The sequence below is a fragment of the Fulmarus glacialis genome, unplaced genomic scaffold, assembly GCF_000690835.1.
Source record: "Fulmarus glacialis isolate BGI_N327 unplaced genomic scaffold, ASM69083v1 scaffold43714, whole genome shotgun sequence".
NCBI lineage: Eukaryota > Metazoa > Chordata > Aves > Procellariiformes > Procellariidae > Fulmarus > Fulmarus glacialis.
In genome coordinates this window covers 6,783-29,422 of record NW_009210698.1, presented here as the reverse complement: position 1 = coordinate 29,422, position 22,640 = coordinate 6,783, and the positions used below count along the sequence as shown (strand labels likewise).

Here is a 22,640-nt window from a genome sequence, read left to right as displayed (position 1 = left end):
GCCTGTCAGTGTTTAACAGGCATTTGGACGATGGCCTTAATAATTTGCTTTAACTTTTGGTGAGCCCTGAAGTGGTCAGGCAGTTGGACTAGATGATCCCTTCCAACTGGAACTATTCTATTCTATTCGCAGTACTGGGCAGGAATGGATCACCTATGCTACTGAGCCTAGTTGCCTCCACTACCAGGCATCTACACAGTCTAGTGGGGAATGCACGGCTAGATCATGGACCCTGCGTAGACAATATCCAAGCCTCATGGATCCACACAGCATCTACCCCATGCTTCCCAGGGACTTTGAAGTGCACCGTGAAGTGCAGTGACACCTTACAACAAAGCTAAGAACTCTGTTACAAATGCCTTTGAGCCTAGTTGCCTCCACTACCAGGCATCTACACAGTCTAGTGGGGAATGCACGGCTAGATCATGGACCCTGCGTAGACAATATCCAAGCCTCATGGATCCACACAGCATCTACCCCATGCTTCCCAGGGACTTTGAAGTGCACCGTGAAGTGCAGTGACACCTTACAACAAAGCTAAGAACTCTGTTACAAATGCCTTTTACACAACACAGCATCTACCCCATGCTTCCCAGGGACTTTGAAGTGCACCGTGAAGTGCAAGCAGGAAAGACAAAGGTCATCTTTTGTGTCCCAGGTTCTGCACCAGGAAGGAGTTAAATACCTCAGGAAGTAGCCCCATAGCTGTGCTATTGACATAGTGGAAAAAAAAGGCTAAAAGTGCCATAGCACTGCAGATCAGACCCAACCAAAAGTTTCTTCCTGAACAGTCATCTGTTGAACATGTTAGCATGGAGCACATGAACCAAGCTTCTTGGTAGTTTCTCAATAACCTGTAGAAGCACCTTCAACTCCTGCACATCCATCTTTATTCATGGTCATTTCTTCTGGGGGACAGGGAGAAGAGATCTTTTTCATTCCAGCAGGCCAATAGAAAAACCAAGGCAGAATAAACGCTATATACAATCTAAAGACAGTGCAAACAAATATTTAAATACTCACTGGGTGATCAGAGGAATCCTCCGTATTCCTTTGGACACTGAGAAAGTGCCAGACTCTCCCTCGCTGCCTGTGAAATACACGCCAGCCACGCTGGTCACCTGGTTCCCAGGGAATTCAAACAGCACCTTCTCCTTGCCATGTCAACTAGCCCAGTACCAGGCCTGGCTGCCAACGAGCAGCCCTCCACCCGCCTTTACAAAGCCAACCAGGTCTTCCGCCCGCGTGCTGTCATAGGCGTCCATATAGTACACCCCCAGGGAGGGGCTGAGCTCTGCCCCAGCCTGTACTTTGGTGCCAGCCCTGAGCAGCAGCTGGGAGAGGGAATCCAAATGAGGATGGACCCCAACCAGGGCTTCAGGGGAAGGCTTGAGCCACTGCACGGCATTTCTGAGGAACTGGGAAAACTTGGAGTCCTTCAAGATTCCCTCATGGGAAACAACCACCATCCGGCACTTCCCATAACAAGATGCTGCAATTAGCACTTGCCCGTTGGTGCTCACCAGCACTGGGAAGGCTTCATCTCCAATGAGCAACAGCTCACATGGATGATAGTTTGTTTTGAACTCAAATGAATTAACGTCTTTCACCAGAGAGGCATAGGCTGCTGTGGAATCCATCTGACATACCTCTTGTTAAAGAGTACCGAAAGAGAAAGAAAGGGAAGCACTTTTTAGATTAGAAACTATGTTTGAAATGTTTAACAGATACAAGCTATTGAGATATATACCAGCTATGCTGTTCTACAGTCCCAGGAGGAACCTGTATCCACAAGTGATGCATAAATATATAGCCCAGCAGTAAAGTGAGGCAGGAAAACATGACAGGAATGAGAAAATTTTGCATAGCTACTAGACACACAATAACCCCAACAGACATGTTAGGAAATGTACATTGAAGACATAATTCTGGTTAAGTCTTTCTATATTCTTCTGCCTATGAGTATTTGAATGGGTATGAAACTGCTTTACAACACTAACATGCCTGGAGTTGTAGAAGAACAACACAAATAATTTTTTAATTAGATAATATGTAGACTTCAGATTACTAGGTCTAGCCACAAGCTATTATGTTTTCATGGCTCAATTTTAAGAGGAAGTCTTGCATGTCTGGGAGGCAAAGGCCTTCAGTTATCTCTAAGAGTGTAGGGCTTAGTGTTCATCCCACTGGCAGAGGTGGAATCAGTGGCTCTCATGCCATTGTACACCTGCTGTCAGAGTGTGTTGCATTCAATGAAAGTTGTATAGACTTAAAGGAACATACCTTATATACAGAATAAGGAATTTATTGTTAGTCTCATTAGTGCCTTGACAGGGTAATTACAATACAGCAAAAATATTAATCCAGTTAAAATGATACTAATATATACTATACAAATTATTCAATTGTTGCTAAATCCCAGTAATGATACAGTTAAAATTGATATGCATAAGTTCTCCAGTATCTAACCATTTGCCCAGTGTTGGGTCCTGATGTTCAGTCGTGCTAGTCTTTTCTTAGAAGGGATGGTTTGCAGTGAGCCATCAATACCCTGAGTTCTTTGCTGGGAGGAATTCAATGGAGGAAAGGAGAGGGGAGTTCTTCCTCCTTGACCTTAGGTCCTCTTGGACCTAAGTATTTTTATCCTTCTTAAACAACCTGTTTCTTACTGGCCCATGGGTCAGTTACATGATGACTACTTAGTAGCCTCTAGCAATAACAACAATGTATTTAGTGGGCAACCGAGAAGATCAAACCCCTTCCAGAACATTATGTATGGAGTGCTGAAGAACTAGACAGACCCATGCTTTTGCAAGGCTGGGTGTTTAGGGGCACGTCTTCTGGCATAAGCAGTGCGGTCTCATTGCCTCCCCACCTATCTACCTGATCATTAGGATAGATGACTGTGTCCAGCGTATCTCCTCTGGGGCTACACTGGTGTAGCAGGCTCCACGTATCTCCACCTGTCCAGACAGGGAAACTAACCAGCAGGGTAAAGCTGTGTTAACAGAATTTTTTTTAATCTGATCCTGCACTGGGTGTCACCTTCTTACATAAGCTGACCTAGCGATACGCTGGGTGCCTTCCTGAATCGGCAAGGGGACAGGGCACAGACCTAGAGATACAGCCCACGGGGAGAAGGAATAGGGTGCTACTTCACATCTAACCCAGGCTGGAGAGAACGGAAACTCTAGCCATTTAATGTTTGCTTCCTATAACCTCATGAAGTCACTAGCTCATCAAAACCCATTTCCCTGGGAGCTGAGAAAACGTCAAAATAGCCACCACGTATGGTTTTCTGCTGGCAGTTTCAGCTGAACGTCAGGGTCCTGAGTGCGCCAAAAGGCCTTAATGGTCTTAATGGCCAACCTCACCTGGGGCCTCCCCACACTGCCCCTGCCCATGGGCCCGGGGGCTCCATTTTGGCTCAGCCCTGGGCCTTCAGATGTTATTGGTGTGCCTGTCTCTATGCCTGTCTCTGGCCCTCCCTCCTGGATGGCTCTCAGAAATTTGTTGTAGGTAGCTTTTCTCCAGGATGGGCCCCGCAGGCATACATTGTAGCTTGTCTCCTGTCCTGCCTCTGACCCTCTCTCCTTTTGCTCCTGACTGGACTCCCTGGATGGACCCTGGACCTGGCTTATCGCTTGCCTTGCCCGGGACTGTTGAAGGACACTGTTACCAGCACCCTGCCCTGCCTGCGGCGTGCGGACCCCTACGGCTGTGCCCGGTCCATGAGGGCACTGCCTGTGCTGCCGTCACCCTCAGCTCCAAGCTCACTTTCTCTTAGGAGCAGCTGTCCCTTGCCGCTCCCTCACACCAGGAAGCCAAAGCCTGACAGTGCCACGGAGCTGCCCTGGCCTCCTCACTCTCTTCAGCGCACAACTCCGGGGCACACAACAAAGGGCAGGCGATAAACTGTAGTTCATTCAAGGGGCAGGGTCTAGGCCTTACTCTCAGAAGATAGTGCTTTTCATCCTGATCTAGCTGTGACTAAATCATTTTATCTTTTAAACCGCTCTCATTTGCTTAACTAGACTGTAGCCTGCGGGGAAAGGTACCATTTATTTCTGCATATTTGCACAGTGCCTAGCACAAGGCTCTCACACTCGCAGGACCCTGATGGCCTAAAGGGAATAATTATAGTAAACAGCTGTCAACTCCTAGGCTGAAACTCTTCGATTAGGTAAATGCTCTTGCTTCCTTGACTATTCAGTCAGGCGGTTTCGGTGAACACTGAAATATCTATTACTATTTTTTTTTAAGGTCAAGGTAATCTTTTTTTTACTTTCTGTGTACAACTGAGGCCCTGCGCGAACTGTCAAACCAAAGATAACATGAACCCTGTCAAACCAGATCTGTTAATTCCTCACTGAGATCAGCCACTGAAGGTTTTTCCCTTTCCCCTCTTTGCTCTGGTCAAACTTGCTGTTCTCAGAGCAGGAACAGGCTAAAACAGGCCACTGAGGGCAGAGCAGCTTTATACCCACATGCATTTTAGTGCAGCTGGATGAGAAAGGCCCCACCTCAATAATATAAACTGACTCGGAATAAGCAGTGTCTTTGGCACTGAAGTTGGACAAGCTATCCAGAACAGAAGGATTAGAGAAAAAGGGCATGGTAGACACCATAAATATCAGAGGTGGCTTGCTGTGGAGACTCTTCTCTCCCTCCCCACACCCAGTGCTGCCTGTCAGAAAACTGCACTCTTGGTAACATGCAACAAGGAAGCCTGTGAGGGTGCAAGACAGTACCCAAACACCATGTGGCCATCTTTGGACTTGGATTTACAGACACAGCCATGTGCTTCAATTGGGAGGAACCAGTAGGAGGATGCTTCAGTGGGAATTTGCTCTGACATGCAAAATCATCTGTTCTGGTTTAAGCCACCTGTCACTAGGTCTTTTATACTATATAGATGGCATTGTCCCCTGCTACAGAAGGGGACATTTCCTCTCAGACCACAGAGGTTGGTAGGTGCCTGACTTACCCATGTACCCTTCCACAGCCCAAAACCAGCCATGTCCCTCCCCTCTGAAGCTGCTGCTATTTGGCACATCCTTGAACCTCTCTTCTATGTGAGCATTCCGGGTCATCTCAAAGCACAGCTAAAAATATACATCTCCATTGACAGAGGTCTCTAAGTTTCTTCCTCTCTTCTACAATATTAACATAAATGAAATTGTTCTTCTGTACTTCTACACTGTATTTCCTCAAAGAAAAGAGCCATTCCTGTATTCCAGAAGAGTTTTATTTAGGGAATACTGTGTCCCATTCAAATTTCAGTTCACTCACATAGCTTACGCTCTCCACAGTTCCATCTGACTGTCCAAAATCTCTTCATCTGCAACACGCTTCTCTTCTTTCTTGTGTAGTCTTAGGCTATCAAGTATTAAATCACTCAGCAAGTTCTTTTATCCCACTCTTTCTACTCCCACAGAACTCCCTGGACTCCTAGTACCGCACTGCTCTGCAATGGAAATCCAACTTCTGCTCAGCTCTGAGAGTAACCAACTCATATTGCATGTTTTCAAGTGTCACTTCCAGTCATTCATCCTCTCCAGCCATTATTCCCCACTATCATGTACATTCAGCTTTCTTATTATTGGCATGGTTATACTATGCAAGATTGAGTGGGAAGAGTCTTCAAGTCCCCAAGACAAGTGCACATAGTACTGAACACCCGAGGAAAGTGGTCAAAAAATCACGTATGTCATTGCCATACCGCAGCATTCACTTACTTTCATGCTGAGGTGTTGATTCATCAAACCTACCTTAGAAAGAAATAGAGACCTGCAAAGGGCAAATCCTCTGCGCTGCCTTTGCCCCCCTGCAGATGCCTGCTTCTCTGCATTGGCCCTAAAGGGAGCCTTGGGTGAGCAGCTCAGATTGACATAGCTAACTTTTGGAGGGCTAACCCAGGGCAGATGGATCCCGTTTTAGCTATGTTTGATTTGTGGATTACTTCCTACAGCTGCGGACAGAGAATCAAAGGCTAAAATAATCAGTACAAATAGCACAAATTTATCTAGTTGTCTAACTAAATTTTGAGAAATCAAAATGATCAGAACCTGTTATTTAATCAGCAGCTCATTCAATGCCACCAAGTTCTTTACTACCAACATGTTTGAAAGTACTTTCCTGCTAGCCAGAAAGCTTACACAGAAGTATAGAAGTTAATAAAATTGACAGTCATCAGCATCTTATTTCACATTTGCTCTTGAAGAGGTATTGTGCCTCGATGTATTTCTCCAAGTATCTTGGCAAATCTGACACTCACCTACTGGTGAAATCACCATTAGCCTGATAATAAAAGGAAAGTCTTCATCAGATCTTTGTTGGGCTTCCAGCTCCCTACTAGCAGGAGTATATAGCAATAGCAGGCAACTTTCCACTAAAAGCAACTGACTGTAAAAATGAAGCCAGTAAGTCTATATGTAATTTGAAAACTTCACCAGTGAACCCATTCATTCTTAGTTTATTAGAGCACGAAAATCCTCTGTTTCTGGTTTTATTTTTGCTAAGATCAATGTGGCCTCCTAATCTATTTTTCTTTTTTCCCACTTCAGCTCCTGCTCAGGTCAGTCTCAGGTGTGTCCTAGGATTCTCCCAGACTGCATGCTGAATTGCTCTGTTAACCGCTGCTTAAACTACGTCTTCACAGAAATTATTAAATGTTTCATGTGTTATTTTGCAGTCTGTCTCAGTGATAACATTTTCTTGTCTAACTGCCACAATTTCAGTTTGGCCTTTCTGCTTTGACGGGCTACTCCAGCATGCACCGTAACTAGTGGATAAGCAATTGCAGAATTCAGGCCTGCAACATGCCAATCTTTTCTCTGATTTATGCTACATTGCTTTTTTTTTATTATTATTTTATGGAGGAGAACAGACATCTTTCTGAGGGTGACATTAATTTGAGTTAGTCTAATTTTGAATTTCTTTACTATATATGCCTAAATATTTCAGGCTGCATTTAGAGCAGGTGTAAATAAATTGTAGCTTTTGCACTGGAATCCCTATGGTAGGACTAATCCACCCTAGCTCAGAATCCAATCCATCACCTTTTTCTTTCATCTTTTTTTCTCTTAAATATTTCATGGTCCATTTTGTTTTGCCATTCATGAAAAAGGAATAGATCCTGCCATACTTAGGTAACAGATCTGATAATATTTTGAGCATTTTTTAAATGTACATGAACTCAACTTTTATTCATAAACTCATTAGGGGTGAAATCTGCTTCACAGGTAGGGTCAGATCTAAATCTTTATACCATGTGAATTTTCTTCTGAAACACCAAACCAGGACCAAACCAGTACTGAAAAACTGTCTAAGCTATGATTAGCCTCTGCATTTATTTTATTGGAAGAACAACTCATACTAGTAGTGAATAAGAATGGAAAGAAAATTTGAAAGACAAAGCGAAATATTAGGCCAATGAATCACAGGGAAATCAGAACCATACCTGAGTCAGAACAAAAATGAAAAGCTGCTGTAACAAATCTTTGGGTCACTTCTATTTAGGCTTTTTTACTGGGCATAGAGACGTGAAAGTAGGACCACACACACAACCTGCAAGTCCACAACAATTGTTTTGTTTATTGCTCAGAAACAAGGAATGGGTTGGGACTGGTATGCTATTAGGCTAAGCATTAACATGCTTGCCAGCTCTGTGTAGTCACCTGTGTGGTGTGCTAGCCAAGCAATTATGAATGAGGTGAGAGAAAGATTAACTTCTGTTACTCCTTGGAAAAGGCTGGTCCTCTGTCTTGATGAACTGCTGTCTTCCTCCTCTCTGCTCCCTCATGCTGTCATGTCAGCACCTATTTTTTTAACCTTTGATGAGACCATGAGTTAAACCATTACTGACTACAATCAAGTCACCTCTTTGTTTCCACTCTCCTGTCTTGCATGGCATGTATCTTGCTGTCAGGCTACGGTTAAGAGTGACAGCTACAACTTATAATTGACCTATTCATATAAAGCTGGACATTGGGTCACAGAGTCATACAATGTAGGAAGAAATTTACAGCATTTCAGTATCAGTTATGTATTATATAGGCTGTATATAAGCATTATAAGGTCACTTTCATGATAGTAGGTGTGGAAGTTCTGCATACTTAGAGCGATTAAAGATTAGGGATTTTAGGGTAATCAAAACCATAGTGAAAATCTCATGTTACTGAGATTACAATTGAAGAATACAGCATTGTAGAAGCTACTATTTGCATTACAGATCCATATTCTATTGATATTGTCCTTGAGACTGCTCCAGTGACAGCTCCACCCTGAAAACTTCCATTTCATCAGAGAAAGATTCCGCAGGAACTAAATCTACTCAGAATTACATTCCTCCTCAGGTGAGGAACCCAGAACAAAGCTCATTATTTAATCCTTCAGAAGATGGCTTAGATGATTGCTGAGCTCCACACAAGTTTCTGCTGAATTTCTGTTGGGGTTGACCTCCACTGACAGCAGGAAGCTAAAGAATTCAGTGTAAAGCTAAGCGCCCAGTGACCTATCATGTAGCACACAAGGAGAAAAAGATAGACCACAGCTGGTCTGAGAATCCAGGTTTAGGTATTTTTCCTTCATGGTCTATAGGATCTCATTGGGTCCTGTTCCCAGCTGGGTAAAGAGGACAGTTCCACAGACAGCTCTTTCTTGATAGGCCACCCCCAGGCTGTAAAAAAAGGAGCCAGGTTCTTATTCACCTGCTGAGAAAACTTCTGTGCCCACAAGTTCATCTTAGAAGGGTTGTCTTTTGGGATGGTGGACATTTTCTGGTAGTCAGAGAAGAGGTGAGTGAAAGGGTCCCAACCAAATCCTTCCTGCAACTGATGGAGAAGAATACAGTGTAAAAACAATGAACTTCTCATTTCACTGGCATTATTCCTGTGTTACAAGCAGTAGAAAATTCCATAGGTTTCTGCAGTGTCTTTTAGAATGAATGTAAAGTTACATGAAGGCATCCAACTTTCAGGCTTCAGAGCATAACTTACAGCACTAGAGTACAGAAAAATATACCTTCCCATTATACTGGCCTGCCAAAACAAACAGAGATGAAAGATGCATTGGGAGCAGCCGGAAACATCAGCAACCAACTATACAAGCTGCGGATTTGGGCAGAAGAAAGCTTCTTGTGCAGTGAAAAAGCATCAGAGAGGACACTGACAGAGAACCTGTGAAGAAGGAGCACAGGAGATCAAGGAGTAACCAGAAAACAGGAAGGAGAGCAGGGTACGCTTTGGCTAGGAATAAGAACAAAAGGGATTCAGATAGAAAAACTGCTGTTGTATAAGTAAAGAGTTTAAAGTAAAGAGGGAGGTGAAACCTATGTTGTCGCTCAAGATGAGGTTAGTGTGAAGAGCTGACTTGGAACAACAGCATGACAGGATGCAGAATATCTATTCAATGTCCATAGTTCCTTACCAAGCCATGACCTACATCTCACTTTCTGACACTAAATAGATTGACACTAAATTGCATTCCACAAATCCTCCATTATGCTGGAACAGCTAAGCAGGAGACAGCAGTTCTACATTAGGCAGAACAAACAGGCAGGTTATCTACCTCTGATAATTCCCTATTGATATGGAAACTCTTGGTGCTGAGACTAGCTATGGACAAGGCAGTATCTTTTTGTGAGAAGGTTGGAGAGCCATGAGGAGGCTGACTGGAAGGTGGGGAGATGAAGGGGTCTGGTCTTGTGCCAGGTCAAAAGCAGTAAGCCAACTTATACTGGAGGAGGCTCCACACCATGTTAGGTTATGCCTGAACTGCAGAATGCAGGAGCACCTCCTGGACCCTGAGTTCAAGTATCCATCTGAGACACTTCCCAACTCCTTGTCACAACATGTCCACAGTGAAAACTGTCTGTTCCCTCCGCCGCTGCCAGTTTTCTATGGGAAGAAAACACAGGTACTCACTGAGGTGAACTGTGAACTGTGGCACATCCTGGACAACTGGGGGAACCAGCGGCCTGGAGCATGCTGCAAGCGCTTCTTTTTCCTAGTCTATACAGAATCTTGTAGGTCGCTGACTTCACTCCAAAGCAGGAGGTGGACACAGAACAGTACAGACAGTTGTTGTTCCATTTAAATCTGTAAATCTCCTTGGCCAATTAACTGATTTTCTAATTGTTTTATACTCTTTTTTGCAAGATCTGTGTTACAGGCTTTAGTGACCACTCTGGAAAGGTAAATGGGTATCCAGGCTGCACTCTGAAAGATGGCATGTTCCATGAGGCAATGGCAAGACCAGAGAATACCATGCTTCCATGCAAGAACCAGACAGGAGTTGGACCTAAACAGGCCTAAAGAAGGCTGAAGCCTTCCTGGATTGAAGGAATGTGAAAAGCGTCTAAATGGCAGCCAAATGTGGGGCTCAAAGGAACGTGGAGACCATCCCACAGGAAAAAAAAACTATTACGGCTGTAATAGGGACAATATATAGACAGAATTTTAATTGTTCTTTCATGTCGCATTTATCCCAGCAGTCCTGTCAGTAGCCAGACAGGAGATGGGAGATCCCAGCCTATAGGGTGTGGGTGAGGCAGTGGGGCAGTGGCCAAACTGGTAAGGTAGTGTGGGAAAATTTCCCCTTTTGAAACTGTTCCACTCTGTATAACTATTTTGATATTCACTGCACCAGAGAAAACTGAGGTTGACTCTTCAGCTTGATGATTCAGGCACCTCTCTGGGATGTGGAAAAATCAGGATCAATACTCCTCCAATAAATATTTTCTTGTTCATATAAAATGTGAGAGCTCCAGACAAGGGGGCTGAGGGATACTCACCTCTCAACACTCAGTAGCTTAAGCTATCATAATGGACATTCACCTTACAGTCCCCAGTTAAAATCAGGCTGAGTGCTCTCTCCATTAGACTACTAGTTGCTACGAGGATTAAGGGAAAGGGGGAAGGGAAAAATCTCTCTTGCAGGCTTCCCATGAGAATGGACTTTAATCTACGACAGGATTCATGATTTAGACTCTCGACCACAGTGAGGGATCCAGTTACATGTGCAGGAGGATAAGCTGAACCCGTCCCCTTGCCACTTGATGGACTACACTGGCTCCACTCAGAGCACTGGCTGATAGGAACACCCCGCTCTTTGCTGTTTTGTAAAGAGAAGCCTAGCCATGTAACTCACCAGGATACTGCTAGAAGCCTGGCTTTCCGGACACTTTACAATGCCAGGTTTTTTTCTGCCAACTAGCCCAACATCCCACAGGAAATCTGCAGCAGATTAAAGAGCTATGCCCAAGTTTGATCATCCTTTTCCCATGCTGTATAACAAGAAGCAGTTCCTGTTTCTCTCCTAGGGAGAAAGATTAGTATATTGCACTAAGCTCCTTCCCTGAGTGGCTAAGCCCAAGTCTGGCAAAGGAAGGTTTTCAAGAGACATTAACATTAGACGCTCTGTCTGCATACCTCTCAGGTGCTTTCTGGACCCAAGAAGAACCCAGATTGTAAGCAAACACTTACAAGGCATGACAGCTACAGTCACCAGGCTGCAGACATCCTTCTGACACAGGCTTCACTGACTGCACTAGAATACACCCACTTTTCCCAGTTACCTGCAGGTATGTCTCCAGAGCAGTCCACATCTCCCAGTCCTTTAGGTGAGCACCTTTCTTCAGATACTCTCTTATCCTTTCCTCCCGACACTGTGACCTAAGCGCCTGATGGGCCTGATGCCTAGGAATCCCCAGCACCTTCTCATGAACATAGACAGACCAGAGGTTGCAGGTGGCCTCTGTGGTATGAGGGGGAAACTCCCATGCTTGCTGCTGTTGATTGTGTCCCAGCTCATGGATAGGACCCCAAAGACCAGTAGTTTGCATGTGCTTCATGTCTAGCATCTCCTTCACCGAATCCAGGTGGCCCATAATGGGGTAGCCAGCATGCATCCAGCCTGTAGGAAAGACAGGTACCAACACACATCATAAGCACTCACCCCAGTGCCTCTCAGACATAAATGAGTGTATTTTTTTTCATTTCTCTCGTGCCTTTCCTCCATCTCACTAATCACACTGTATTACCATGAATAACAAATTTTTCCCTTTGCAAGATAAGGAAATACTACAAGTTTCACCCTAACAAATAGTCAAATAATCAGTGCAAAGGTAGTACCGAACAATCAGTTAAGCACAGTTTCGCCTGCCTTCCCTTTTTATACATAAGCATAAACTCACGGTTGGACTGAGGCTGAGACTTTAGGAGGAGGGAAAAAGCCTGACCATTGCCCAGAATACACCTGAACTCTCACAAACTGAGCACAGTTAACGCCAACCCAACCATGCAATAATGTGATTCAGCACCCTGGCAGAGCTTGAGTCTTCCTATGCAGACTGTGGATGCTGCAGCTCTGCAGTCAGCAGTGTGGATGAGACACATGGAAGTCACAGTTTGTCACGCTTAAGGGCTGCAAAGCTTCTCATGCTTAAGTCTGTTCTTAACCTCTCAGGATAGCTATTCTATAAAAAACTTCCCAGCATCATGCTAGGCAAGAATCTTGCACTGCAAGGGATTTTACTTATGTCTCCTTGGTGTCTTCATCCCTAATGTGTCCTTCTTCTTGAAGATTCCCAAAGCTTCGTACAAGAGTCACCTCCCCAAACTCAAACACCTATTGTAGCAGGGGATAAGCAGCCCTTTACACTCACTACATAGGGAGCCTACACAGCTGGCTTTGACTGAACACTAAGCTTGTAGACTATCCAAGTTGGAGAACGTGAATGGCAACCCCCTTCCTGCAGGAACTATTTAAAAGATCTTGAGCTCCCTCTTTTTTAATGAGGGATGCATGCATTTAGCAGCCACTGGCACTCAAAAGGTTCAGTTCCAGAAATGTGAGTGAAACCATTTAGTCCACCCAAAACAGAAGGGAATTTTAAGTCTGCAGACTATTTTAACCGGCATTTGCTCAGAATAGCAGAACGCTCCCAAGATGTGCAACAAATTCTTTCCACGTGGCTTAGCAAAGGGTTAGGACAGCAGGGTTCATGCCAAGCTCTTGTCTCATTGTGGGATGATGAATTTAACCAGTCTATTTTGAAAAACAACCGAACAAAACTTGTATTGCAAAGTTCCACATTTACCATACAATTTGACTCTAGATCAAATGCACTCTGCTCACAATTGGAAAAGCTGGGGTGGGGGAGCATCAACTGCAAAACTACAAACATGGGCTTTGACAGTCATACCGGTTCTACTTCTCCGTTGCCATCATTCTCAGGCACACATCTTGTCAGGCTAAGCTTTGCCCACAATAACCTTTGTGGAGCCCATCTCCAGCAGGTAGGCACACACAGGTTTAACAATTGTCACTAAATGCATGAGAATAGTCCTGTGGCTGAGGCAGGGAAAAAATAGAAATCAGGTCGCTATCTCCCAGCTGACTGACTCTGCAGTGCATTCAGGAGGGAGAATGAGTAACTGCATGTGAGTCAAAGCCACTGCAGTCAGCAGCTCTGCCTCTTAACACACCCAGGCAGCGGAACAGCTGAGTGAGACAACACCAATTTTGAAAGCAGGGAGGCATCTGAAAGGGTCAATATGTTTTTTTAAGCCCTGCCCTACCATGTTTCCATCGTGATGCAGTTGCTCACAATTATGCAAGGGTCACAGTCATTTAACACCTTACATATATGTTCCCAGTCTGGTTTTAGCAAAATAACCTTGAAGGAACAGACATTGCTGCTAGAGGCCACTTGTCTCTTAGCCCTTGAGAAGGCCATATGGCAATGGACCTACCACAAGAGATCTGGACATCCGTTACAATCCTCTCTGGCCTTGGGAATTTTGTTGGTACAGCTGCCAGTTTGCTTATTGCCACCATGATCTCATTCCACAGGATCAGCAGTGGCTGTGGGTTCTCCATGTGGCGGATGCTGTCAGACGGCACTGTCAGGATGAGATTCTCAACAGCCAGTTCTGCCCAGGGAGCAGGGTAGTGCCGGATACAGGCCTTCCACTGGCTTTCACAGGTCTCCCCTACATCAACAACACAGAAAATCAGTTAAGCACAGCTCTGACTTTTGAGCACGCTCCCGGAGGTCAAGCTGGAGAAAGAGACCACAGTCATGAAATTCTCTTTGAAAACAGTATGTGATAGTTGGATGACTGGGGGTGGTAGCTGTTAACTAGTTAATCCTCATCCTGTGCTTGGGAAGTCTCCTCAGGCTTTTTTATGGATGGGAGACCGATAGAAGAGGACTGGCATATAGCAGAGTAGTAGCACAGCACGAACAGATCCCTGCTTTCCATCTGAGAACAAGAAGCATCAGATTTCTCCAGAGTGTCTTGATGATCTCATTTCTTCTTCTCCAGCAGAGAATTGCTGTTTCATATAACAACCCTGGTTTTGTTTAGTTTGACAGAAAAGCAAGAAGAAATTGCATACAGGAAGAGAAACTCACAGAAACAGGGGAAATTCAACAGAGAGATTTACTGTAGGGACTGGAGATGACCATACAGGGGCACAATAAAGCAGACAAGGCAAGTTTTGTCATGGCAGCGGTCAGCCTGTCTCCCTCCAACACAGTGGTTTCCATCAGAAATGACAACTTCAGCCTCCAAGAAATGTCACTTTGGACAAACCCTGCCCATTTTGTGACAGCTCCCTCACCTACCTCCTGCCACGTAGCAGGCACAGAGTGACTAAGTGACTTACCCAGAATCCTAGAGGATGACAAAGCAAGGAAACTAAATCTGGGTATTCCTAAACTCAGGCATTCCTAAGACGTTCCTAAGCATGAGACCATCTTTCCTTTCAGTTACAGGGATAGCAGCATCTGTGAGCAGCACTAAGGAGAAAGACATCAAGGTAAACAAACTTACCAAGCTTGAAGAAAGGAGCTCTGACCGCCCCTTCTACCGTGATGGGCACATTTCCGAGGACACTCCTTGCTGGTACTACGATGTAAATGAGGCCACCCCAGAGGCAGGAAATAGACTGTTTCTGGCAGGCAATATCACAGGTGCGTATTACCACTGGGGCCCTTTTCAGCTCTGTGGCGTGAGAGAGGTCATCCGTGTGACACCCGATCTGCACCTGGCAAACAGAAGGGTAGGAATAGCTAGTCAAAGGGCTCCAAGTGTAACCTGGCAGACTGACCGCAACACCCTGAGCCATCTGCTGCAGCAACGTCCCTGCAGGACACGCACGCATAAGCAGCGTTCTGATTCCAGCCTAGTTCAAGCTTTCAGCCTGTGGTGACCAGAAGCAGCAAAACAAGTGAAAAAAGCTGGTAAAGTTCATTGCTGTCCCTGTCTCAGTCAGTCTTAACAGCTATACTCCCATTATTACTGGGTCAACTACATCCTTCACCACCAGCTCAGGGTACTGCAGTGACTTCTTTCACCGCACTGTACTTGCATTGATCATTCCTTCACCCTTCACCAGCATCAAAGTCACATCCTGTAACATATATGCATTGGAGAGATGTGATCACTGCTGTCTTCTTTTATTGTGCCTCTTCCTTGGTCCTCATACAGTAAAACAGACAGCATGTGGCTGCAGGATCAGACAGAAACACCTGAGTTAACTTGCATTTCAGCTGCAGGGAGCTCAAATATCCGCAAAAAATAGCCAAGCAGGTAAGCATTTATCTGCTTTGTACTTTGCAGAGAACAGAATGCCAAGTAACTAGTTTATATCTGATCTGGATACATCTACATGAGCAATAGTGACAGCATTGTGGAAGTACCTTATGAAAGATCTTGAGAGACAGAACTAACTTTGGTGCTTAGAAGGGCCCAAATACTTACCTTGGGCCTGAAAATCACCTTGATCAGTTCTCTTTGCACAGTAACAAAACAAACACAGCTGCCTTCAGGCAGCAGCCATACTGAATTATCCCACCAGCACAGAAATAAGAGAGGAATGCCACGGAAGAGAGTGGGAAACAAGGTGAAAAATTATGACAATGCATTGAAAGTGCCACAGGGTGGCAGCAGTAGGAAAGGACCGAAAAGGCAGCAAAACCCATGAGGAGAAAACCCTTCTCCGTGCTATTTTTGAGTGCTTACCTGACAAATACATCGGTGTAAATAGAAGACAAACTAGAGACAGTTTACCTTCAGACCAGCGCCGACCACCAGACAAGGGAATGTTATAACTGCTGTGTGCCCTTCAGGAAGGTAGAGTCCCGTACTCCTCCAGGCTGTCTTACCTAAAAGGTAAGAGAACACAGCGCTTCTTTAGCCTGACATTACGGACTCCGGAGATTTCAAGCTGCAATAGAAGAATCTTCCATCCTTTTCCCTTGCTCTACACTCACAGAACTGTCTCATGTTTTACCCAACCTGTCAGAAATACAGTTTTAAAGCAATAGGGTAGCAGCGTGAACAAGATCATCACACCGTTAGCAAGCAAGCCCACCCCAATTTGAACTTCTGGAAACGCCATGCTTAAATGTGTTTAGTAGTATCTTTTAAAAATAAGAAGGAAAAAAAAAAGAAACCAAAACCCCAACACCTCCTCCACTCAGATCCTCTTACTCTAAAGCTCTCATAAGAGGTGCATACTGTGGTGGTATTAAACACAGTTGAAGTTGTAATGGTCATACAACATTTCCTGAATAACAGACTGACAGTGACATTGCATTTTTCCTTACTGACTAGACCAGCACAAGCTGGGGCCTACATGAATTACCATATATCGCTGACCGAAGTTATGAGAAAGCCTAAAAGGACTGTCCTATGCCAGGTGTAACTGTAAGATGGGCACCCCACTATACCATTACAATTCAGCATGTTTCTAGACAGTCTCCCATGGAAATGCAAGATCCTCTGCCTAGATCTCTGTAAACACTTGCGATACACAGTGCAAAACTGATCCATCTCTACTGTACTGATCAGGCAAAATCCACTCCCTAGTTCTGACACAAAGTTTATTCAAGCATATTTCAACACAAACAGCAAAAGTCCTAAAAAGAGCTGAACTGCCATAAAGCACCCAACTTACAACCTTTCCTGTCCTCCAAGAAAGCAGGACCAGTTTTGTCAAGCAAAACCTAATCCAAGGAAAAATGCAAATTAGACCATATCACAATGTTTTACCAATTCATCTCAGTTTTGCTGAATTTGCACCAAAGGCAGTTTTGAAATGGTGTTTGCTAGCATTTCTTTCTTTTTTGTTTATGTGAAATGACACAAATTCTGAATATTTCTGGTCAAATAAAATACTGTGTTCGATCCAATGCGTTCTGTTCAGGCAACCCTAACAATTTTCCCCTTTTGTCCTGACTCATTAGTGTTAAAACCAGTGAGCAGTTACTCTGCAACTTTTCTCTCTGCGTATCCTCTGCACTCAGACATCATCACTCCAGAACAGTCTCCTTCACCTCATTAGAACAGTTTGGAAACAACTCCTCTCAATCATATTCCAATACAAAAAAATCAAGATTAATCTGTCCAGGGGATAATACCTTACTAGTGGAATTTAACCTAGAGTTCAAACATATCAGCTGTGAGCCGGAAATCTCAGCAAGGTTGTATAGATACGAGGCCTAAGCTTAGATAAATCATTCAGGGTGTAATTACCAAATACCTTGGCTTCAGTGGTGGTGTCAGGCCAAGAAGTTCCCACCATGCTTCCAGCCTCTTGTTTTCACCCCCAAAACCAGACCTTCACTCCATCAACTGTGCTGACACAACAAGTTGTGAGACTGTGCTATAACTCAGGCTGAAATTATCTAGATAAAAAATAAACATTTTGGTCCTAACTCCTACCTCTTTGTAAGATGGCCCCATCGACAGCTGTATCAGCACAACTATGGCAGTAACAACCTCCAGCGTAGAGCCCATGGTTTCTCAAGGAAGCTTTCTTGCCAAAGCCATTGTGCTGTGCAAGTACCCTGAGGTGCCTCTGTTAGGTGCTTCTCTTCCCCCAAGAAGAAATGCACCAACAGGGAGGAAGCAGGACTTTCACGGGGTGTTTCAGAGTGCTGAAATCGGGGCAGGCCACAAAAGGAGCCTGTCTGCCACTACACAGAGGTCAGCCTCCTCACAAGCCCACAGTGAAATTGCACATCTGTGCCCATGTTCAGACATACACAGACACATGCACACTGAGGACGGGCACCCCACCAATCCCAGCAACAGGATGTCTCAAGAGGAAGGGAGGTACACTCCTCACCTGGGTTTGTGCCATCAATTTCCACAGTGACAGGGAGGGCGCAGACCCCAGCAGAAGATTTCTGCACTAGGGCTGCACTATCCGTCATGGTGAGGGACAGCTCGGTCGCCATGCAGAGAAGGACTGCCTCTTTGGAGTTGTTCTTGACAGGGCAGTGCCTGCTGACCTGTGGGATCCCACTTCTCTGAAGCACTTTGGTCAGGATGCGGTGGAGCGAGGCATATGCAGGGCAGTCGTGGGCTGGGATGTGCAGAAAGGCAGTGCAGTCTTGTGCTAGTCTTTGCAGCCAGTCCTTCAGGGGGGCCTTGAGCTCCTCATGCTTGTCTACATGCCCGTTGAAAAGAGCGAGCGCCTTGCGGAAGTGGTAGTGCTCCCCAGGCCCCACGGCCGGGTGCTTAGCTGCCTGGACGCTCTGCCCCAGGATGCTCAGCCCAAAGCGGTTGAGGATTTTGTTGCCAGGATATTTTGCCACAGCAGCTTGGCCACAGTTCTGGGAAGCCCAGTACCAGGCCTGGCCTCCAATCAGTAGGCCGCCTCCCTCTGCCACGAAAGCATGAACCCTCTCGGCCTCTCTGTTGCTGTAAGAAGAGCAGCAGTACACGCTGATGTCACCTGTCAGCTGTGACACTTGCGACTTCACCTCTTCCTGAGAGAGGAGGCTACAGAGTTTCTTCAGGCTGGCATCCACACCCACCAGCCCCTTTCTCCCAGCATCCAGCCAGCGGACAGCATTGAGCAGGAATCTGGCCAGCTTTGGGGAGAACAGCTGGCTCTCGTGGGTTGCCACCACAACACGGCCTCGGCCATAGCGTGCCGCAGCTACGAGGCAGCGGTGCGAGCTGTCCAGGCAGAGCGGGAAGGAGAGTACGCCGTGCACCAGCAAGATGGAGGGTATGCCCCCTGTCACCAAATCCAGCTCTGACACACCACGCAGGAGAAACCCAGCATCAAGGCCGAGGTTGGCCTGGTGCCTGCAAAACCAAGAGAGGTCCAGGTTAGCCCCTGCACAAAAGGTCGCCTTGCCCATCCCTGCCTCTTCTTCCTCCCTCATCCTAGTATATCATAGTTGCCAGTTCTTTCTTTTAAAAAAAAAAACCCATCAATACCTCATTTTCCTCCTTTTAAAGCCTCAGTTCTTGCAGCCAAGCAAATCTGTAAGAATCTCAGCACTCATTTAAAAAAAGCAGAGAAAGAAGATGTCAAAAGGAAGTTTCTGGCTTTGAAGAGCAGCTTGAAAATCTAAATACATTGCAGAAACTCAAAAATCAAAAGACTTTTCATATTTTTAAAACTGTAGGTTTAAACTGCAAATGATGTGGCAATTGGCACATCTCCTATAATAGAAACCTTCTCCATTTACCCCACCCTAGTCATTATCAATTAGGCAAGCCCAAAAGATTTCTCTGTGTCTTCTCCCAGACTCTGCCACTGTTGAGAACTGAATAAAAGACAGTTAGGCCAGATGGGCTAGACAGACAGGCAGACACACAGCTAGACAAATAATGAGTGACTAAAAGTTGAATCAGGGCTCTAACACATAGTCCTTACATTACCACTAGTTGACCTCCAAATATAAAGAGATTACACTGTGCAAGGCCCTCTTATCTCTGCTATTTCCACATAACTCCTATATGTCACTGTGGAGAAAGACATATTAAATTACTCTCATTTGCTTTGTTTACACTTTCTCCTGGTTCTGCCAAACACAGTTTTCCCCCAACAGCTGGAAAGAATCTGTTGTTATGTGGCCATTGCAGCCAACTCGGTAAGAATAAATGATGCTGCCCTTCTGCACGCCCATAGGACAGGAATTAAATCTGCAGCTTTCCTCTGGCTATTACTTTACTGAGACCCTTTGTCACAGAGAGTATATGTCCAGGCATATGGCACAGCACCTGCCTTACACTGCAGTCTGATTCTCTGTGGGTTAAGCAAAGACCAGCAGGAAGGCCCAGATGCACAGAGCTGTTGCACGGAAATTAGGTACCTAAATTTCTTTGTGGCTCTGGATCCAATCAAAACAACCACAAAAGCACCCTAAACAAGGTGTAATTCACCCTTAGTTACCATTTAAAGTCTTGTTAATTGCTATGTAAAGTCTATGTTAATTGCTGTTTCTCTGCTGAACTGTCCACCCTTCTCCCTCTTCCACGCACTGTGCATGAGGCGGTGGGAACATGCCCATGCACTGCAGGTGGGAACAAGAATCAATCAGCAAATTTTGACTAAGTAACTTCATTTGTTAGTTGTGTCCTAAGCACTTCACCGAATTCATCAGCAGAGCTTTCTACTACCTTTATTGGGAAACAAATTGAGCATCCGGAAAGTATCAAACCCAATTATTTGTTTGAAAATATTAGAAATTTAGTATTATATATCCACAAGGAAAAGGCTGTGAAGGAAAGCCTTGCAGGGTATTTTATTGTAATTGTTGCAGCCTCCACTGCAGTGAAATGAAGCTGCCACACAGAAGCAGCGCAGCAGCGCTCGTGCTCCTCAGAGAACCCGCTGTGCCTTGCGTAACTCAGCAGAAAGTGGTGGGAGGCACAGCCTGGCATACCCGCTGGCAAAGGAAGGTGGAGGAATACAGCAGATCAACGCCCAGGACTCCATTGCCTGGTCAGCTGTGCAATACAAGTCACAACAGCACTGAGTTTTACACCTGCTGCTCCAGGATCAAAGGGGGCAGGCTGGAATCCCAAACAAACTGGAAGGGGGCAGGCTGGAATCCCAAACAAACTTGGAGCATGGAGATTTCCTGCCCGCAGTCTGTGTCAGAAGCTGAGAAGGGAGGTGGCCCCCAGCCCATCCCCTTAGCTCTGCACCAGCCCCAGGGTTTCACTTGCAGAAGGTGCATTTCTGCAAATAACAGGCTGAACAGGTTTAGCAGCTGCCAGCCAGAGCCTGGCCCAGAGGGCTGGCCTGGTGCTCCACCTCCAACCCGGTTTTGAACTGTGGGAAAGTTGCCCTGAATGTGTGGGGAGAGGGAGTGGAGTCTCCCCGCACGCGTGGGGAGAGGGAGTTTCTCCTCCTGTCCCCGTGTTGCTGTGTGTTGCACTCAGGCACGCTTGGTCAGGCAGACTGCTCTGAAAGATGGCTCCCCTCATTTCCTTCCCCTTGAATGAATTCCCCAGGCCTGGCACAGCCACCCTGGAGGCAGTGAAAGACACCATTCTTTCTGATTGCAAACAGCGGGAAGGTCCTTCTTAAAATTGGAAGACAACAGTTGGATCCCATCCTGGCTATTAAAGAACCAGCATTCGCCATCATCCTCGTCTCTCACCTCAAGAATCTTCTATAAACACCTCACCTGCATAACCTTATCAGTTGTTTAGATAGAGAGCAATTCAGATACTCACGGGACAATTAATGGGATCTTGGGGATTTTCTTGGCAACTTTGAAGATTCCTTTCTCCACAGCGTTTCCTGTGAAATACACGCCAGCCACGCTGGTCACCTGGTTCCCAGGGAATTCAAACAGCACCTTCTCCTTGCCATGTCAACTAGCCCAGTACCAGGCCTGGCTGCCAACGAGCAGCCCTCCACCCGCCTTTACAAAGCCAACCAGGTCTTCCGCCCGCGTGCTGTCATAGGCGTCCATATAGTACACCCCCAGGGAGGGGCTGAGCTCTGCCCCAGCCTGTACTTTGGTGCCAGCCCTGAGCAGCAGCTGGGAGAGGGAATCCAAATGAGGATGGACCCCAACCAGGGCTTCAGGGGAAGGCTTGAGCCACTGCACGGCATTTCTGAGGAACTGGGAAAACTTGGAGTCCTTCAAGATTCCCTCATGGGAAACAACCACCATCCGGCCCTTCCCATACTGTGAAACGGCGATCAGAACCTGCTTCTTAGAGCTTAAAAGCACAGGGTAGGCGTCCTCTCCAACAAGTAGCAGCTCACAAGGAACAAAACTGCCAGTGAAGTCCCATGGCCCAACACCGTCCACTAACAGCTCATAGGTGGCAGAGGGTTTCATCTTCAGATCACTCCTATCTGGTGAAGAGAAGACCAACATTCATTATAGCATGGCTCAGCAATAAAGAACAGCTGTAACAACCCTGTGGGGTCATTTCTTTGTTGTCTAGTAGGAACTCCAAACAAACGGGAATCATTTACTGGAAGCAGCTTTGTGGACACAACTTTTTCAGGGTTTTGGGATTTTTTTTTTTTTGTTTGCTTGTTTGGCTTTGTTATCACACTATTTACCATTTAAACAGAAGTGACAAGTATATCAAGATGATGGAGGAAAAGAAAGTGACTGTTTCAACAAATTCTGCTATGCATCATGGAGGAGAACAGGGAAATTCACTTTCCCATTAACAATTTATTTGGAGAGGGAGAGTGCCAGAGGCTCCAGGAAGTCTACTAGGAACTTGCCTGGTAGAGGTGGTTTACATGGAAATAGCCAGAAAATGAAAAGACCTTATCAACACAACACACGGCATAATTCAAACATGCAGTTCACATTTTAGTTCCTAATTGGATACGTACAGAGC

At 45.6% G+C, this 22,640-nt stretch overlaps 1 protein-coding gene across 1 annotated transcript; it reads right to left on the bottom strand.

Annotated features, from left to right (window-relative positions):
• Positions 1-8,588: 8,588 nt before the first annotated feature.
• On the bottom strand, positions 8,589-22,120 carry LOC104076404 (protein FAM115C-like). The gene is given in 7 exon segments (XM_009577253.1): positions 8,589-8,834; positions 11,579-11,916; positions 13,758-13,997; positions 14,844-15,057; positions 16,083-16,177; positions 18,145-19,115; positions 21,504-22,120. Coding segments are annotated over 7 exon segments (2,721 nt in total).
• Between the last annotated feature and the right edge of the window lie 520 nt (positions 22,121-22,640).